The sequence below is a fragment of the Clarias gariepinus genome, chromosome 2 (assembly GCF_024256425.1).
Source record: "Clarias gariepinus isolate MV-2021 ecotype Netherlands chromosome 2, CGAR_prim_01v2, whole genome shotgun sequence".
Lineage (NCBI taxonomy): Eukaryota > Metazoa > Chordata > Actinopteri > Siluriformes > Clariidae > Clarias > Clarias gariepinus.
The window spans coordinates 26,169,013-26,187,455 of NC_071101.1; the positions used below are offsets into that span (position 1 = coordinate 26,169,013).

Here is an 18,443-nt window from a genome sequence, read left to right on the forward strand (position 1 = left end):
TCTAATGGGTAGTGTAATCCAGCACATATTTTGGCACTAACATAACATTAACATGACACATAACACTTCATATTCCTTATAAACTATATTAATGATCAGTTCAAAAATTCTTATTAAATATATAATATATAAATATACTGCAGGAGTCACAAGTGATAGATCAGCTGATTAAACAGGTTAAATCAGAGCTTTGTTTCATAACGAGCGTGCTCTCAAAACACTTACTACATTGCTGCGAAAAAGTTTTGAATTCTTCACCACCATGTTTGACTATTGGAATGATGTTTTTTTTTTTATGAAACGCCAGATGCATGAAATGCCAGATAAGGCCAGAAAAATGCCCAAAAAAAAAAAAAAAAACCATCTTGGTAGACAATAGTCATTGTCTTCTTTTTGGACAGCAGTAGCTTATGCCTTGAAACTCTCCCATTTTTCCCCAGTCTCTTTCTTATTGTAAGTCATGAATGCTGACCTTAAATATGAAAAGTGAGTCCTGCAGTTGTTTAGATGTTGTTCTTGCTTTGTTTATGAACTCCTGGATAAATGGTCCTTGTGCTTGTGGAGTAATTTTAATAGGCCGACCACTCTTGGAAAGGTTCACCACTGCTCCAAGTTTGTGGATAATGGCCCTCACTGTGGTTCGCTTGAGTCTGAAAACCTTAGAAATGCCTTTGCAATACTTTCCAGTCTGATACATGTCAATTACTTTGTTTTTAATCTGTTCTTGAATTTCTTTAGATCATGTTGCTTTTGTAGATCTTCTGTCATGCTCTATTTTATGAGGTTCTATTTAAGCAATTTATTGATTCAACAAGACTGATAGTAATCATGCCTGGGTCTGGCAAGTAAAGTTTAACTCAGCTTTTCAAAACTCACAGTTTATTTATGATTTATCAAGGTGCTGACAGGTTTTCATCATTTAAAAATCTTTATTTTGTATTTACTTGGGTAATCTATGTGTAACATAAAAATGTCTTTGATGATCTCAATAATTTAAAGTAAGTAAAAATGTGAAAAAAGTAAAAAATACTTTTTTACAGCATTGTATAAAACATACAATACTTTGTGTTGCCAACAAGTTTTAGAACAGCAATGACTCATACAAGTAAAGATGGTGCAAGGGGAAGTAGATTGCAGTAATAACTTTAGCTTTAAGACTAAGTAGACTAAGTAAGATGTTGTTAATGTTAGTGTGACATGGCTCTTTAAGATCACAACACTTGGTATAAGGTTGCATGCCTCAGTAGTTATATTTGAGGAAACAAAAAGTTTTGTTTTTATTCCATAAAGACAAGCTGTGCCAGGGAGATGCATATCAAATTGGTATAGTGTAAATAAATACCATTGTTTTATCGCAATAGTAAAGTGCCCACCCTATCATTTGAAGGTCGCTAGTTCGATTCCCGGGTGATGTTGTAGCCTCTTACAGCCGGAGGCCTAGAAAGAGCTGATTTGTCGAGCTCTCTCAGAGGGGAGGGATAAGAGGTACTTCATGCTCCTACATTAATCACGGCTCCACAGCCAATCAGGGGCATCTGTGAGCTCACACAAGCGGAAGGAGCGGATAGCGCTGTCCTCCGAGTGTGTTACGCCGACCCACAACTGTGTGTGAGCGAGCAGTTCGAAAAGATGCAGTCTGCTGGCGTTACATGGTTTACACAAACTATGCGTGCAGCTGAAACTGGACCCGTAGAGACTAGAGGGAGACGGGACGAGGGCTAAAGACATGGCAATCAGCTAGGCATGGCTTTTAGCTAAACATGGTTAAGCTGTGCAGTTAGCTACACATACACCTAGCTAAGCATGTCTTTAGCCCCAACATGCACTAAGCTACACTTACCTACTGTAATAGCTTAACACACACTAGGGAATGGGGGCACAGAAACACAGAGGATACCCAGTGGCTAGGCGAGGCGGCCCTCCAAGACTAAGCGAGGTAGGAACAAGCTAGTCGGTACTTCAAAGCTAGGAGGGGCGGCACTCTAGAGCTAGGCACACTGGGACACTAGGCGGATAGGAAACACAGGACAGCTAGAGACACAAAGGGGCTATGACTAGAAGCATGCTAGTTACTGTAACTCAACATAGATTTTAGCTAAACACGCTCCTAGCCAAACACATACCTAACTACTTACCTGGCTCTAGCTAAACACATAAGGACACAGGAGGACAACAACCACAGTACTTTCAGTCCTGTCTTAAATGTATGTATCAGCTCCACTAACACAAACACACAAAACATACACAGAAACATTGCCAATAAGAGAGCCCAAGTCAACACAACTAAAATAAAAATAAACTAAACAAAAACAATCTAAAACTAAATGCCCACACAAGTGACAGTGGCGATACCAAAAATGCTCGACCCAGTTTCCCAGTCTAAACAGCTATTTATAGAGATGGATTGATGGCTACCTCGGTTCAGGTGTGCACTCGCATCACCTGACCGAGGTGCCTGCTGGGAAACTGAGTCAGCCAACAAAAAACTACAAAATGAAAAACAGTGACCTCTAGTGGCGGACCCTTACAGTTATTGGAAGAATTTACAGTAGTACAAGGTTTAATTTGCATAGAAAGTGTTGTCTTTGTTAACGCTGTCATGCCTTACCTGTAGACAGTTACTACCTTAACTGGACGTACTGTAAAAAGCAGCGACTTAAGAAGACTCCTAAGGGACAGTTCGAGAAACACACTTAGAAAAGTAATCACTTTTTACGTAAGATATATCTTAAGAGTCTTCTTAGCGCGCTTATACAGTAGTGTGCGTTATTGGGAAACCGGGCCATGTTCGGTTATCAGTTTAAAAAATGTTTTTATGCTGTTTTAATGTTTTGGAAAGGTTTTTCCCATTTTTCCATTTACCTTTTTTTTAACAATTACAATTTAATAATATTTGATCATAAATTATTCAGACATTTTTACATTGTATAGTTAAGTGCAAAAAGCATGTTTTTAAATAGACTGGGGGTTTGATCAAGAAACAGAGCAACTATCCAAAGCATTAGAGAAATTAATTTTAAACTGAAACAAAAAATTAAGATAAATTTGTAGTTTAAATTTGAGGTTTTAATTTTATTTAATTTTATTTTATTATATTTTTTGCTATTAAACACACATATTTCTGCTTAGATTTCTTGTGGACATCTTGTCATGAGTGTCAGCTCATCACCAGAAACTAAGTCCCAGTGAGAGTGAGCTGAGAAATATCACTGGAGATGCATCCACATGTCAAGATCTTGTCATCTCCCTGGAGAACACACTCAATCTACACAACCTTGGGGTATTTCTGGGCAATGTCAAGATTTTTTTTTTTTCTATTTTTGCTAGCCTGACCAGTCATGTGTAAAAGTTAGTACCCCCTCTTTTAATTTTATGTTTTTTTGTGTGTATGAACTCAAACATCTGATCATAGCAGGTCTTAGTATTAGGCAAATACAACATAACTTTTTTCACTGTACCATTATTAATTTAACAAAAACGAAGCCAGTGAGAAAAACATGTGGTCATTACTAAGCACCTTTAGCAGCAATACCTTCAAGTAAGGTTTTGCTTATGGCTTTATAAGTATCTCATACCAGTTTGATCCATTCTTTTTTACGACAATGCTCAAGTTCATTGAGGTTTTTGGGCATTCTCATATACACATACCAGCATTCCCATTGAGTTCAGGGCAGGACTTTGACTAATCCATTCCAAAACCTCGATTCTTGTTTTTCAGCCATTTTGATGTAGATTTATGGTCTGCTCTGATTATTGTTGTATGACTGAATTACGACCAAGCTTTAGCTGTCAGACAGATAGCCTCACATTTGCCTCTAGAAAACTATAGTAAAAAGAGGAGGTAATAGGCGACTCAATAGCTGCAAAGTGTCCAGGTCATCTGGCCTCAAAACAAGACAAATCATCATCCGTCCACCTCCGTGCTTGACAGTAGGTACAGTACAGTATGTGTTTTTTTGTATTATTTGTCCATAGGACATTGTTCCAGAATTCTTATAGTTTGTTTAGATGCAGTTTTGTGAACCTCATGTTCTTTTTAGATAGAAGAGGTTTTTCCTGGCAAGCTTTCCAAACAAACCATACTTTCCGTACCTGTTAGTCTTGTCATGGAACTGGACTGTCATGGACTTTAACATTTAACATGCTTGGTGGGACCTGTAGAGTCTGAGATATGGCACAAGTGTTTTTTTTTTTGTATTTCTCTGAGCACTGCACAGTCTGACCTTTATGTCTTTCTTACTGTAGAACGCTGAACTAAACAACTGTTTGAAATTGGTTTGATATTTTTTTCCAGATTGATGAGCAGCAAGTGCTCCTCAAACAAATGCTTACACCTCCAACTCGACAAGAGTGCAACTTACTTGTCTTACACCCAGTAAAAGTGGTAAGGGACTACTTAGTATTGCCCACATGTTTTTTTTTTTCTTTTTGCATTCATTTTTGTTAAATCAATAATGGCATGGTAAAAAAGGTTGTTAAATGTTGTTGCCCGTATGAGGTTATATTTGCCTTATATTAAGACCCGGTATGATCAATTGGGGTTTTATTATGTTTTTACATGCAAAAAAACAGAGGAAAAAGACTAACTTTTACACATGACTGTACTGTATGTGTCTGCTCTACATTATCAGGATTGTGCTTCCTTTTATCTCAATGGAGGCTATTCGGGTAATTGTTCAGTCCTTTGTTATCTTGAGATTGGTGTACTGCAACAGCTCCCTACCTGTACAGTATGTCATCAGATCCCTGCCCCTGACCCATAAATCGGCCACATGACATCACCTCACTGATGCTTTCCCTTTACTGGTTTTCTGTAGCTGCAAATTGAAGAATAAAAGCAGACAAAAACAGGCCAGTCTTCAGTCTGAAAACAACTATCAAATTGTTGTTCTGCACCATAATTTTAGTACTAGCATGAAAATGTTTTTCTATGCAATTACAAATGGCAAAATATCATAGTAGACCACAAAAAGTAAAAAAAAAAAAAAACTTTCAAGGGTAGATTTTACTGAAATGGATTTTCAAGGATTTTTCTGCATAAGATTTTAGAAATTTTATTTAGACAAGCATTATTATTGCTTTCATTCAATGGCCCACATGGATGTCTAATAATAATGTCACAATCATTTTAGATTGTGTTGTTTGTCTACATTTAGGTTAAATTCAAGGTGATTACATCATGTATCTTTTACTGTGTTAAAGTTTCATATACAGACATCTGGATATTTCTGGTCTATAGCACACAAATGCACACCGAACGGCTTGTAGACTAAAACAACAAGAGATTGATCGTTGATCATACAGTAGTGAGTATTGTGGTGTAGTGCATGTAGTGATTTTGAAAATTGCTTTATGTTAGTACATGATCAGTGCACTGAGCCAACAACACCAAGGGAGTTCGACATTCTGGAAGGCCTTTACCAGCAGTCCCATAACCTGGCCTGATGGGGACAAATTTCTTAAGTGAGGCTGAGGTTCTTTATAAGTTCCATGTACAACAATCTTCCAAGTCCCAGAGACCTGTACATGCTGCGTACATCAGGGATAACTATGCGACATCCAGAATCCAAGTTTCCAAGCAGCGGTCTTACTGTAGATATACATACTGTAACATTACAGTGGCTGATCCATTTTGCAGAGCAATGTATAGCAAGAGTCATTAATCTAAGTGATCTATTTTTAAGTATGCAATTAGTACAATTAATACTATTAGTTATGAGTTTCCAACCCGAAAAGGACACTTTTAAAAATTAAACATTACATGATCCAATGTTTTATTCACAATAATACATAAAGAACATGACAAATGTTTAAACAGAGAAATTTTACACTTTTATTCATTAAAAGAGCTAATTGCAAATTTTATGCCTGCTACAGGTCTCAAAAAAGTTGGGACGGGGGCTGCAAAGGGCTGAAAGAGCAGGAAATTTTAAAAAGATTCAGCTAGGGGAACATTTAGCATCAGGTCTGTAACAATCTGTAATGATCAGCTATAAATGGATGTTTTAGAGTGGCAGAGTCTCTCAGAAGTAAGGATACGCAGAGCCTCTCCAATCTGTGAAAGCGTGCATAAAAAGATTGTGGAATACTTTAAAAACAATATTCCTCCACGTCAAATTGCAATGGCTTTGCAAAACTCATCATCTACAGTACAATGCATAACATAATCAAAAGATGGAGAAAAACTAGAGAAATCTTGTGCATAAGGTCCAAGCCCTTTGTTTGGATGCCTGTGTTCTTCTGGCCCTTTGACATTACTAAATGGGCCCAGGAATACTTCCAGAAACCATTGCCGGTAAAAATAATCTGTCATACTATCTGCAGATGCCAACTTAAGGTCTATCATGCAAAAAAAAAGCCATATGACTGTGTCTTGTGGGGGCAAGGCTCATTTAAAATGGACTGTTTCAAAATGGAAAAGTATTCTATGGTCAGATGAATCCAAATTTGACGTTCTTGTTGGAAATCACAGACAGCGTGTCCTGAGGGTTAAAAAGTTGGGAGACAATCCATTTGTGTTTTTAGTGTTCTTTTCAAAAGCCAGCATCTCTGATGGTATGGGGGTGCATAAGTGCCTATGGTATGAGCATTTTGCATGTTTTGGAAGGCACTTTTAGCATTTGGAATGCTAAAAGTTATACAGTATAAAGGTTTCAAATTCAAATTCAAATTTTATTTGTCACATACACATTCATACACAGTACGATATGCAGTGAAATGCTTAGGTAACTGCTCATGACCTAAAATAAAGACAAATATGAGAATTAAAATATAGGGTAAATAAAACTAAAAAAGAATAAAATAAAATATAAAAACTAAAGTTAAAAAAAGAAATAAATAACTGTACAACAAAAATACACAATATAGAAAATATTTGAAGAATGTATAATGAAATATAAAACAATAAGAGCAGCTGAACGGGCAGGTATATTTATGTAATTTTTGTATGGAATGGTAGTTGTAATGGTAATGTAATGTCCACTGTTTGTGCAATTCACATATTTAAAGTGTCTAAGCATTTAAAGTGTTTTTAAATGCTTAAAAAGTGATTTATGTAAAGTGACTTTTGACTTGTGACCACCAGGTGTAGTTGTGCAGTGGCCACTAGTGTAAACGAATGTCCAGAATGTCCAGTGTATGTGTGTAAAGACCATATGTGTGTCAGTACTGTGTGGTGTTGTGATTGAGAGACCTTATCGCCTGTTGGAAGAAGCTCCTCCTCAGTCTCTCTGTGTTGGCCTTCAGGGAGCGGAATCACTTTCCTGACCTCAACAGAAAAAACAGTCCATTGTTGGGATGGCTGAGGTCCTTCACAATCTTCCTGGCCTTGGTCCAGCACCGCCTGCTGTAGATTGTGTGCAGGTCAGGGAGCTCGGTGTGGATGATGCGCTCAGCTGATCGCACCACCCTCTGTAGAGCTCGTCTGTCCTGCATGGTGCTGTTCCTGAACCAGGTTGAGATGTTTCCCGTCAGGATGCTCTCTATGGTGCAGGAGTAAAAGTTCCTGAGCACCTTGGAGGGCAGTCGGAAGTCTCTCAAGCGTCTGAGGTGGTAGAGACGCTGTCGGGCCTTTTTTACCACGGTGTTGATGTGACAGGACCATGACAGGTCCTGCGTGATGTGAACACCGGTTTTAAATGACTTCGACCACAAACTCTTTAGCAGCTGGAAACCTACAGTATATGAGGCAAGAATGGGACCAAATTCCAACACCAAAGCTCCAGAAACTCACAACCTCAATGCCCAGACTGCAAACTGTTTTGAACAGAATAGGCGATGCTACACCATGGTAAAATGCCCCTGTCCGAACTTTTTTGAGACCTGTAGCAGGTATTAAATTAGAAATTACACACGCATTTTATGTATGAAATTTCTCAGTTTAAACATTTGTTATGTTTTCTGTGTTCTATTGTGAATAAAATACTGGCTCATGTGATTTGAAATACTTTCGTTTTTTATTTTATTTAAATTTTTAAAATTTTTAAAATTTTATTAAGACTAGGGTAGGTACCCATCATGACAGAAAAACAGGTTTTAGAAATAGTTAAAAGATTAAAGCTAAAAATAAGCTGATATAATGTAATCAGTGATGTTATTATTTTAAGTTGAAGCCCACATACATGTCTGCCTGTCTTTCTGTACTGCAGAACTAAATAATTAATACAAAGAAATAAAATTTAATAAGGTTTATGTACTTACACCATGTTTACGATAAGTTATACTTTATCCAGCAAGTTTTTTGCATGATAATACTATGTTGTAATAGATAATTTTATAGCGATTATATAGGGGGCAATTCATGCCAGGGGAGCAATTTAGTGCATAACACTGGGCTCTCAGTTCAGGTATTACATTTACATTTAGGCATTTGGCAGACGCTCCTATCCAGAGCGACTTACATTTTTATCTCATTACACATCTGAGCAGTTGAGGGTTAAGGACCTTGCTCAAGGGCCCAACAGTGGCAACTTGGTGGTTGTGGGGTTTGAACCTGGGATCTTCCGAACCGCAGTCCAATGCCTTAACCACTGAGCTACCCCTGGCCCAGGGGTAATATAATGGTATTATACATGCCCTCATTTCGGACTACTGCAGGAAATGTTTGCTCTACTGACCGGTGTTGTAATATTACTGCTTTTTAGTAACGCCACAGTTTTAAAACATATGAGACAAACTGGTTTTAAACATCTTGCAGAAAAAAATCAACATACGTTGATCTGTCCATTTATCTTTGAAAGTTTCTATAGTCTACTTTCCTTTTTTTGAGGAAGGAATGCTGTGTAAACTTTCATTTATGTTTTTTGAGCATTTGGGTGTTTTTTATGGGCCATACATTACAGTCGTTTCTGTGTCTTCCGCATATTCTATTTATACACAGGTAAACTCTCATGTTGATTGGCTCTGTTGAGTGGCACATACAGTACGCCCACCACAAGGAAAAAAAGCATAAAAAACAGAAAAAAACAAAAACAAAAAGAACCCCACAGTGCTAGATGCTGTAACATAATCTGTCACAAAACTGCTTATAGCTTTACTTCTATTTAACATTTTGATTTCATTAATGGTGCAGGTTTAACATTAGGCAAAGAACTGCCAATTAAACTGTTAATTAAATTCTGTGGAGTTAATTTTTCATGATGATGTGATGTGAACCCTAGCTGGACAGACAGACAGAGATACAGACAGAAAAGTTTTTGATTTTCTGGTTTGGGTCCTCCAATGTATAAAATATAAAGTTATATATATATATATATATATATTATAAAACCATATAATAAGGGAGTTCTGACCAATGTACAGACAAACAAAACTTTTATTTATATAGATTTTGTAAAACCAAATAGTTTTATATTAGTTGAATAAATTAAAGAAATATCAAGTAAGGGAATAAAAAAAACCTAAATCAACAAGCTTGGCATTTCAAGTACATCAGATTTCTTTACAACACATTCTCTCCTGCTTTTTCCACATGGCATTGTAAAGGGTGCATTGCAGTGCAAGAGACTGAACTGTGTGGGAGCCTGAAGAGTGTGTCAGTAAAAGAGACTTCTGGCCAACAATTGCTGAGACACTTTAAACCAATAAACATAGAGGTTTCCCTGTGCCATGTGCTTGGTATCCAGGATCATATTTCTGTTTTCATATCAAATCAACTTTTATTTGTTTATTTATTCTGGGTGTACAGCAGAGCTTAAAGAGTTTCTGGTTTTAAATATCTCCCTTATATTGTTCCTTCAAGTCAAGGGCTGAAAGAGCAAGAAATTATAGTGAATTTAATGAAAAAAAAATGAGTCTGTACAGAATCTTTTTGGATTACCACATGTAATTTAAAGCCATGTGATGTAGTAGGCTATTCCTCATTCTGATCATGAGGAATATTATCATATTAATGAATACATAATGTATGAAATAATTATATAATATCATACGATGACTACAGTTAATATTTTGAACAGACCTTGTCTCTATAATGAACTCATTATGCTTCAAACTTGTTTCTTTTTTTTTTTAAGCCTGTCTGTGTCGTGCTTTTTTGGTACTCGGAACAGGTAGCGTTGGTGCTCCTTTAAGCTCGGGTCGTCTCACGTGTTGCAGCGCCACAGGTTGGCTACCTGTGTCTGCGTAAGAGCAGCGAGGGCTCGCGCACAGCACAGGCTCGCGCTCGGCTGCTCAGAAGCGCGCGGAGCAGCGGGTAGCGCTGAATGGTTCCTGGTGTGGCCCCGCCCCCAGAGCGGAGCGCACACGTTTGCACATTGCTATTGAGTGGACTCGCGTATAAACGGCGGAGAGAATCAAAACACGCTCGCTCTGTTTCTCGGTGAGTTCTCCAAAACCGGGCGCGACCATGCTGGACCCGTCCTCCAGTGAAGAATCCGAGGCCGAACTTCCACCAGAAGACGAAGCGGTGGTCAAAACTCTGGGGGAAAAACTCCCGGAAAAAATCCCCAAGTCGGAAAAATCGGAGAAGACCCCAGGAGCGGTGCGGACGCAGCAGACCAAGAAGGCAGTTCCTCCTTCTCCTGAGGACGAGAAGAAAAGGGACGAGGAAAGACTTCAGAGAGAAGAAACGGAGAGGAAAACCAAACTGCAGATTTACGTGTTTGTCCTGAGGTGCATAGCTTATCCTTTCAATGCCAAACAACCGACAGACATGGCACGGAGGCAGCAGAAGGTGAGTGTGCGTTTAGAGCAAGTGAAAATAAACACCTGTTACACTCGGCGCATTTTCTCACACTGACTCTGTCTCTACAACTCCAGTTCCAAACAATAACAACAACTGCAGCACGTTTGTTTATTTACCAACGCCTACTCCTCGAAACATATGGGCAAATTTATACTTAAATACTGCTTTTTATTTATCTGCATACTCAGAACAAAAAACTGCGACGTTACTAAACTATACATTTGCTCGTCATTTCTCTTGAAGAGTGACGCTTTAAAATGGCACAGTACAACAGACACTGCACTAAACATGCTAAAGGTTCTCACACCCTTCCCGGAGAGTGTAGTATAGCAGAAAGGAGATGTGTCTACTGTATAGAACTTCATGTTTAAGCTCTACACCTACTCTTTCTTATAAGCTATATATAATGTTAACAAGATTAGTATTTGGCAGCACCGTGGCCTTGTGCCACCAGGGTCAAGGGTTCCTGGGTCTGTGGGTGTGGGGTTTCCATGTTCTCCCCGTGCTTGGTGGATTTACTCTGGGTAATCCGGTTTCGCCCACAGTCCAAAAACATCCAGGTTTGGTTAATTCGTGTTCCCAAATTGCCCGTTGTGTGTGTGTGTGTGCCTTGTGATGGATTGGCACCCTCTTCAGGGTGTACCCTGCATTGTGTCCAAAGTTTCCAGGGATGGGCTTCAGTCTTCCTTTGACCCTATTACTGCACAGGATAAGAGGTTAAGAAGATGAAGGTTAAACTGTAATATTACTAAACTGTAAACATTTGCACAGTAAAGCTTTAAAAATGACACAATAAAACAGACCGCAGTTAAGATCCAAAAGGTTCTCCCTCCGGCATGGACTAGCATGTTCTGAGAGTGTAGTAAAGGGGATGTACAACTTTATGTTTAAGCTCTACACCCTTATGGCTATGCCTACCTTTTCCCACATCCACTCTGCTCATTTTCAGGCCATAAGCTATATTTAATATTAACATTAGTATTTTAAACATTTTTTATATTCTATCTCATGTAACTCCACACCATGACAGTTAAGTAGCAAACTAGAAACATCTCATTAACTGTCTCATTAAAATAATAGCAAAAGAGGCACAAGCCACCATGAATATTTAGACTAGTAAAGAGCACCTCTAGCTTTATGAGTGTGACATTTAAACCAATATTGACTTCAGTGTCTAATTGCATACATATGCCAGCATTGAAAAAAGAAAGTATAGATGTTTCATGTGACCTTTTACACAATGGAAGATGTACATTTAGTTGCAGATATGTAGCGGCTTTTTAGTGCTGTCATGAGGTTACCTACACATAAGCTATGTTGGGCTAAACACTGTGTAAGCCATTTGCAATTAAATGTTGTGTAAGCTACTGTGTAAAATGACTTACATTTAATATTTGTTTCTGTATACATAACTGAGAAACATCTGTCATTGGGTATGTGACATTTTTGAAGAAATCCTTCACACACTATAACAATATATATTTTTTTTTAATAAATTTTTTTTTTTAAATACTTTGTTTCGAACATGAAACAATATAATAAACAAACAGAAGAAATATGTTCGAAAATAAGTAGGAAGAAGTAAATCCTTTATCCTGGTCAGGTTTGTCTTGGGATCCAAACTTGGGCAACATTGGACATGAAGTGGAAATATACCCATGGGGTCTATCACTGAGCAACACTCACGCATTCACACTTATGCACACACTCTCATCTAGGGGCTATTTAGAGTAGGCAATCTTTTACCTCCAGAGAACTAAATGAACACTCATGAGGAGTGAGGAGAGCTCCTGACAGACAGAACCCTAACCTCAGGAATGATCCAGAAAACCTGGAGCTGTGAGATGGCACCACTAAACATAGCAACTGCTTCCCTTCAAGTTGAATTGAATTTGCGCTGTTATCTTAAAGTGGTGCCGATGTGAAAATGTTTATACGTCCAAAGAAATTATACTGTATGAAGCAGGTTGTCTCTGCTAGCTTCTTTATGCTCGACTTCTGCTTGATTTTCCCTGACTTAAGGGAGAGATGTTCCAAAATTCTCCTTATGAAATTACCACTTTTTAGCGAGATGTAATTTTATTTAAAAAAAAACCTCTACATGATTGCCATTTCTTTGTAAACACACAGATTCAGCTCTTCCAATCATAATAAATTTGTATTAACACATCTTGTTTTATGCATGTAATTGCACTTTAAATGCGACTGGAATGTGACCACTTTCCAATCTATCAATTATTTTAATATGTTCTTATTTTGTCAAGGGCATTTTTATATACATACTAGAGCCGGGACTTTAACGCGGTAATTTAGATTAATTAATTATACAAAAATAACGCATACATTTTTTTTTTACGCATTTTAATCGCACTTATTTTTGCACCGCAGAACGTTTCTCACTGGATGAGTTTCGGCGGACCGATTATACTGGAGCACCAACTAGCGTTCAGACAAAAACAAACCACAGTGAACATGGACAAAGAAGCTGATGAGACCGCTTTGGTTGGCCCTGTGGATAGGAAATTTTGTTATAAAAAACGAATGGATGGAAGCGTCGATAAGAGCATGGCTGTGTGCAAGCTATGCAACAAGGAATTTGCATATCACCGCAGCACATCGAGCCTCAAGTATCACCTTAATGCTAAACATATAGAGTTGAAAAGTCATTATTCAATGGTATACTAAAAATCCATATGAAAAAACTTACTTCTCACTGTTCTCAGGTAAAAAATTTATATGCGATTAATTTCGATTACTTAATTACAAAGCCTTTAATAAATTAGATTATTTTTTTAATTGAGTCCCGGCCCTAATACATACATTACCAGTCAAACGTTGGGGCACACTTTTCAATTCCATGATCCCATCAAATTTTATTTATTTATTTTTTTCTACATTCCAAATTAATGCCGAAGGCATCTAAATATGCAGTAAATACCCTTTGAACAGTTGATATTGAGATGCTATCTATGGTCTGTAAAGCCTTCATAATGGCTCTAATTTGAGTGACTGTTCCGTCCAAACCCTGATGGTTTTCTGAAAAATAAGAGTAATTAATATACTAGTAATCTAGCGCTTTTTCTTATCGAGGTGGGTGTAGTTATACACTCACCTAAAGGATTATTAGGAGCACCTGTTCAATTTCTCACTAATGCAATTATCTAATCAACCAATCACATGACAGTTGCTTCAATGCATTTGGGGGTGTGGTCCTGGTCAAGACAATCTCCTGAACTCCAAACTGAATGTCAGAATGGGAAAGAAAGGTGATTTAAGCTATTTTGAGCGGGGCATGGTTGTTGGTGCCAGACTGAGTATTTTACAATATGCTCAGTTACTGGGATTTTCATGCACAACCATTTCTAGGGTTTACAAAGAATGGTGTGAAAAGGAAAAAAACATCCAGTATGCGGCAGTCCTGTGGGCGAAAATGCCTTGTTAATGCTAAAGGTCAAAGCATTTGCGAAACCACAACACGCTCAACCTTGAGGCGGATGGGCTACAACAGCAGAATGGGCTACAACAGCAGAAGGATGGGCTACAACAGCAGAAGACCCCACCAGTTACCACTTATCTCCACTACAAATAGGAAAAAGAGGTTGCAATTTGCACGAGCTTACCAAAATTGGACAGTTGAAGACGAGTCTCGATTTCTGTTGAGACACTCAAATGGTAAAGTCAGAATTTGGCGTAAACAGAATGAGAACATGGATCCATCCTTTAATGGCTACTTCCAGCAGGATAACCATGTCACAAAGCTCGAATAATTTCAAATTGGTTTCTTGAACATAACATTGAGTTCCCTGTACTAAAATGGCCCCCACAGTCACCAGATCTCAACCCAATAGAGCATCTTTGGGATGTGGTGGAATGGGAGCTTCGTGCCCTGGATGTGCATCCCACAAATCTCCATCAACTGCAAGATGCTATCCTATCAATATGGGCCAACATTTCTAAAGAATGCTTTCAGCACCTTGTTGAATCAATGCCACGTAGAATTAAGGCAGTTCTGAAGGCGAAAGGGGGTCAAACACCGTATAAGTATGGTGTTCCCAATAATCCTTCAGGTGAGTGTATGTGTCACTCAACAGAAGACACAAGCAAAATTGGTGAGCTACAGTCAGCAATAAATGGCTTTTATTTTAATGTCGAACTATCGTTCAATGGGCCAACACTTTTTTTTTTCTTCTTTTTTTTCCCCTCCCTCCAGTTGAAGAGAAATAATTTTTGTATAATCTGGTTGAAATTAACATACATCTACCACTGTCATACCTTATTTTTTTTATAGACTTACAATGACTGCATATATAGAATTATGAATCCTAACGCAAACATTTGTTATTGACCGGACCTTTTTAATTCAGGACCCATGCTATATACCGTATGATCCCCTGCTACACTAATTCACTTGTACCTGCCTTTTACTTGTGCTTGGGTACCATCAAGGTCAAAAGTTTTCTCTGTACGCCATGGCTTTGATCTGACTGCTTTATGTCTAAATGCTGGCCTCCCAGGAACTCCTTAAATGGCCAAAAAATGGAAATTGCTCAGCCCTAGGTCAAGGTCAATCACCTCTAGGAATCTGGCTTAAAGTTTATTTCGAACTGAAAATATTCCTGGCTCAAAGTATGACACATGTTTTTGACTACGCTTACCTTGTAGTGTTTTGTAGGCACGGGAGGAAGTAAAAAGGATAAAAAATAACCAAAGCAAAATTCTGCCCTTCTCTTACCTCTAAAGATAAAAATTAGTGAAGGCAATTTGTGAAAGCATCAATTCCACCTGTCAGTTTGCCGCATGTACCCCTGAGGAGTGTGAAAAACCGGTGCACCGTGTAAGTGATGGAGTGCTGCTTATAACAGGGAATCTAAGAAAAAAGTTGTGTATTCTCAAACTAATATAAATGCATAATATGTATACTCATCTTACTCATCTTCTATACCACTTTATCCTGTATTCAGGGTCGCTGGGGGCCTTAAGCCTATCCCAGGAGACTTTGGGCACATGGCAGGGTACACCCTGGACAGGGTGCAAGTCCATCACAGGGCACACACATACACACTACGGGCAATTTGGGAACGTCAATTAACCTTAGCTACATGTCTTTGGAATGTGGGAGGAAACCGAAGTACCTGGAGAAAACCCACCAAGCACAGGGAGAACATGCAAACTCCATGCACACAGAGACGGGAATCGAGCCCGGACCCTGGAGGTGCAAGGTGACAGTGCTAACCACTACACCACTGTGCCGCCATAATATGTATATAGTATATCAATTTTAATATTTTAAAGCATGCCATGGTTAATGCCCACAACTCCATAAATACAGTTTGTTTTTCGTTTTTCGAGCATTAAGGATAAAATCTTAGGCTGTGCCATGGGCCTATTTGGTATACTGCATACTATATTTTTTTGTTGTATTTTTTAACGGCCATAGTAATTTGATGGCCGGGGGGGGACTGGGTACCCAGGGGGTACTGGCTGGGAATCAAACCCGGGCCTTTCGCATGGCGGGCGAAACACCCACCACTAATCCTTGCTTGTATGTGCGGACAGGATGTTTCGCTGTGGCTGCCACTTGCCGGGGAGCAGCCGAAAGACCAACAAGAAGATAAACAGACAATAGTGTACTGTTATTTTCTAATGAATGAATATTTACTCCTGTAAACATTACTGTGGTCTTTGAGGAGTAAAATGTTTGCTGCTATTGGAAAATAATCAACCCTGATGTCTGTGGGCCAAATCAAACCACCACACAATCATTTTTTTTAAATGCCTGTCCTGTCTCTTTGCAGTATTTCTTAAAGAAATAAAGAACACAGAAAAACAAGAAGTCAAATCTAATTTATCCTTCGAATCAATTTTTTTGACTGTGTGCACATTGAAAATTACATTTTGAAAGTCACCTAATTTTGGTTATCAGATCTGCAGTGGAAATAAATTAGAAGAAAATGAATAACCACAGAGAGAATGCGGAAGAAGGCAAAACTCTACATGCTCTTTTTTTTCCCTTCTACAGGGGAAAAAGCTTGTAAGCAGCCTCGCTGCCATCTTTTCCACAACATGTTTTCTTCACTACAAGTTAACTCTGCAAGCTCCTCCTGTTTTGTCCTGCCTGACCACTGAATATGTTCCCATATTTCACAATGACATAATTTATCGTTTATCACAACTACAGTATCATTAATAGTTCTTAAAATTACCGGTCATGTCCTTGCAACAGGTCTGCATTCAAGGGAGTAAGTGTAACTTTTATCTCAAAGAAACCCACTCTGGATCCAGCATACATCAGCAACTACTGATCACTATAGTTTTTCTCCGTTAGAATCGTTATAAAAACTTCCCAACAATATTTAAGACAGATGGTACTGATGGTCAGTAACTCATTGGTCTAATGGTCAGAGAACCAGTATAAGGATGTATTTATTGATAAAGCCTTCAAATCACTCATGGAAGTTAGCTCTGGACAGGGGCCAAATGCCATAAATGTAAATCCGATTTGTCTGTAGTTTTAATTGCCTGTGTCCAAATGGGTTGTTGCAGTAGCAAGGAACATTTGTGCACTGCAGAGCAGGCATTTTTTCACTAAAAGATTGCAGTAGCTTATGTATATCAGTGTCCAGGTCCAAACATATTGATTGCAAAAAACAGTTAAAAACCTAAAGACTTTTTAAACTAAGAAAGACAGGCCAAATTGCCACTCCAGAGCCAGAGTCTCTTTACTGTCTACAAGTAGGTTTTTGTTTACTTGGCGAAACTTTGTACTGTAACATCAAAAAAAGAATCACGGTCCACAAGGCAATGAAAAATATAACTTGGCAAGCCAACATTTTGGCAGGAGAACATTATTCCCGCCAGTATTCTGCCTGTTTTGTGTTGGATAGCCTGGCCTTTTAATTGTTCATTTGGTGGACTTCTTTTAAGTAAGATCTTCTAGCACACAAGAATTGAAATGTTTACAGCACAAGTGGTGAAATTTTTCACAGAGTTGGTAGAAGAAATGTAATGTAGTTATGCCTAATGTACTGTATTGGTCACACTGGTCAATAAATATATTTGAAGTGAAAAAAAGCAAACACAGTAGACAATGTTTTTAATTGATTTTCTGCAAATGGTAGTGTATAGTTGCTATATTTAAGGAACCTAAAAAAAAACGTAGTTGTGGCAAAAGTTTGAAGAGCCTTCCAGCTCTAAAATAGAACCTAATTAACTTGTTCGGCCTTTACTGACTCATTAGAGTTTGATAGGCTGGAATTCATTAGGAATAACAATTCCAGAGCGTTATAAACTTTCTGACTTTTCAAAGCTTGTGCTAACACTGAACAGCCCTGGGAAGGCCATTAAAAGATATTCATCTCACAATATCTGCAGGCCAAATGCCATTAGGAATTGCTTTTTAAAAGTAACTGTGGAACCTTAGGGCAACATTTGCAAGACCGTGGAAACATTTAGATAGAACTTCCTATATGCTGGCCAGTTCAAATGTCAAAGCAATGTCTACAAATGACAGCAAGGACCTGCAGGAAAGTTTAGGGACGTGGGTGTGGTGGTGCACCATTCTTTGATCTGCATTGAAGAGCTATGAAAGGAAAACCTTACCTGCAACCTAATCACAAAAGTGAATATTTGATGTACTGTATGTAGAACAACATCTAAATTAACTAGAAGCATTTTGCAAACATTAGTATAGAGAAATAAACTCTATTTAGAAATCAAAAAATCAATCACCAACAGGATATGTACACTGTTAAAAAAAAAA

General features: G+C 38.2%; 1 protein-coding gene across 3 annotated transcripts in view; it reads left to right on the plus strand.

Moving 5' to 3' along the window:
* The first annotated feature begins 10,220 nt into the window (after positions 1–10,220).
* The window catches only part of cadps2 (Ca++-dependent secretion activator 2), a 154,313-nt gene continuing 146,090 nt past the window's right edge, over positions 10,221–18,443 (plus strand). For all 3 annotated transcript variants that reach the window (XM_053477639.1, XM_053477645.1, XM_053477651.1), the window contains exon 1: positions 10,221–10,672. In XM_053477639.1, the coding sequence (XP_053333614.1) occupies positions 10,346–10,672 (327 nt within the window). In that variant the 5' untranslated portion in view covers positions 10,221–10,345. The remainder of the gene's footprint in view (positions 10,673–18,443) is intronic.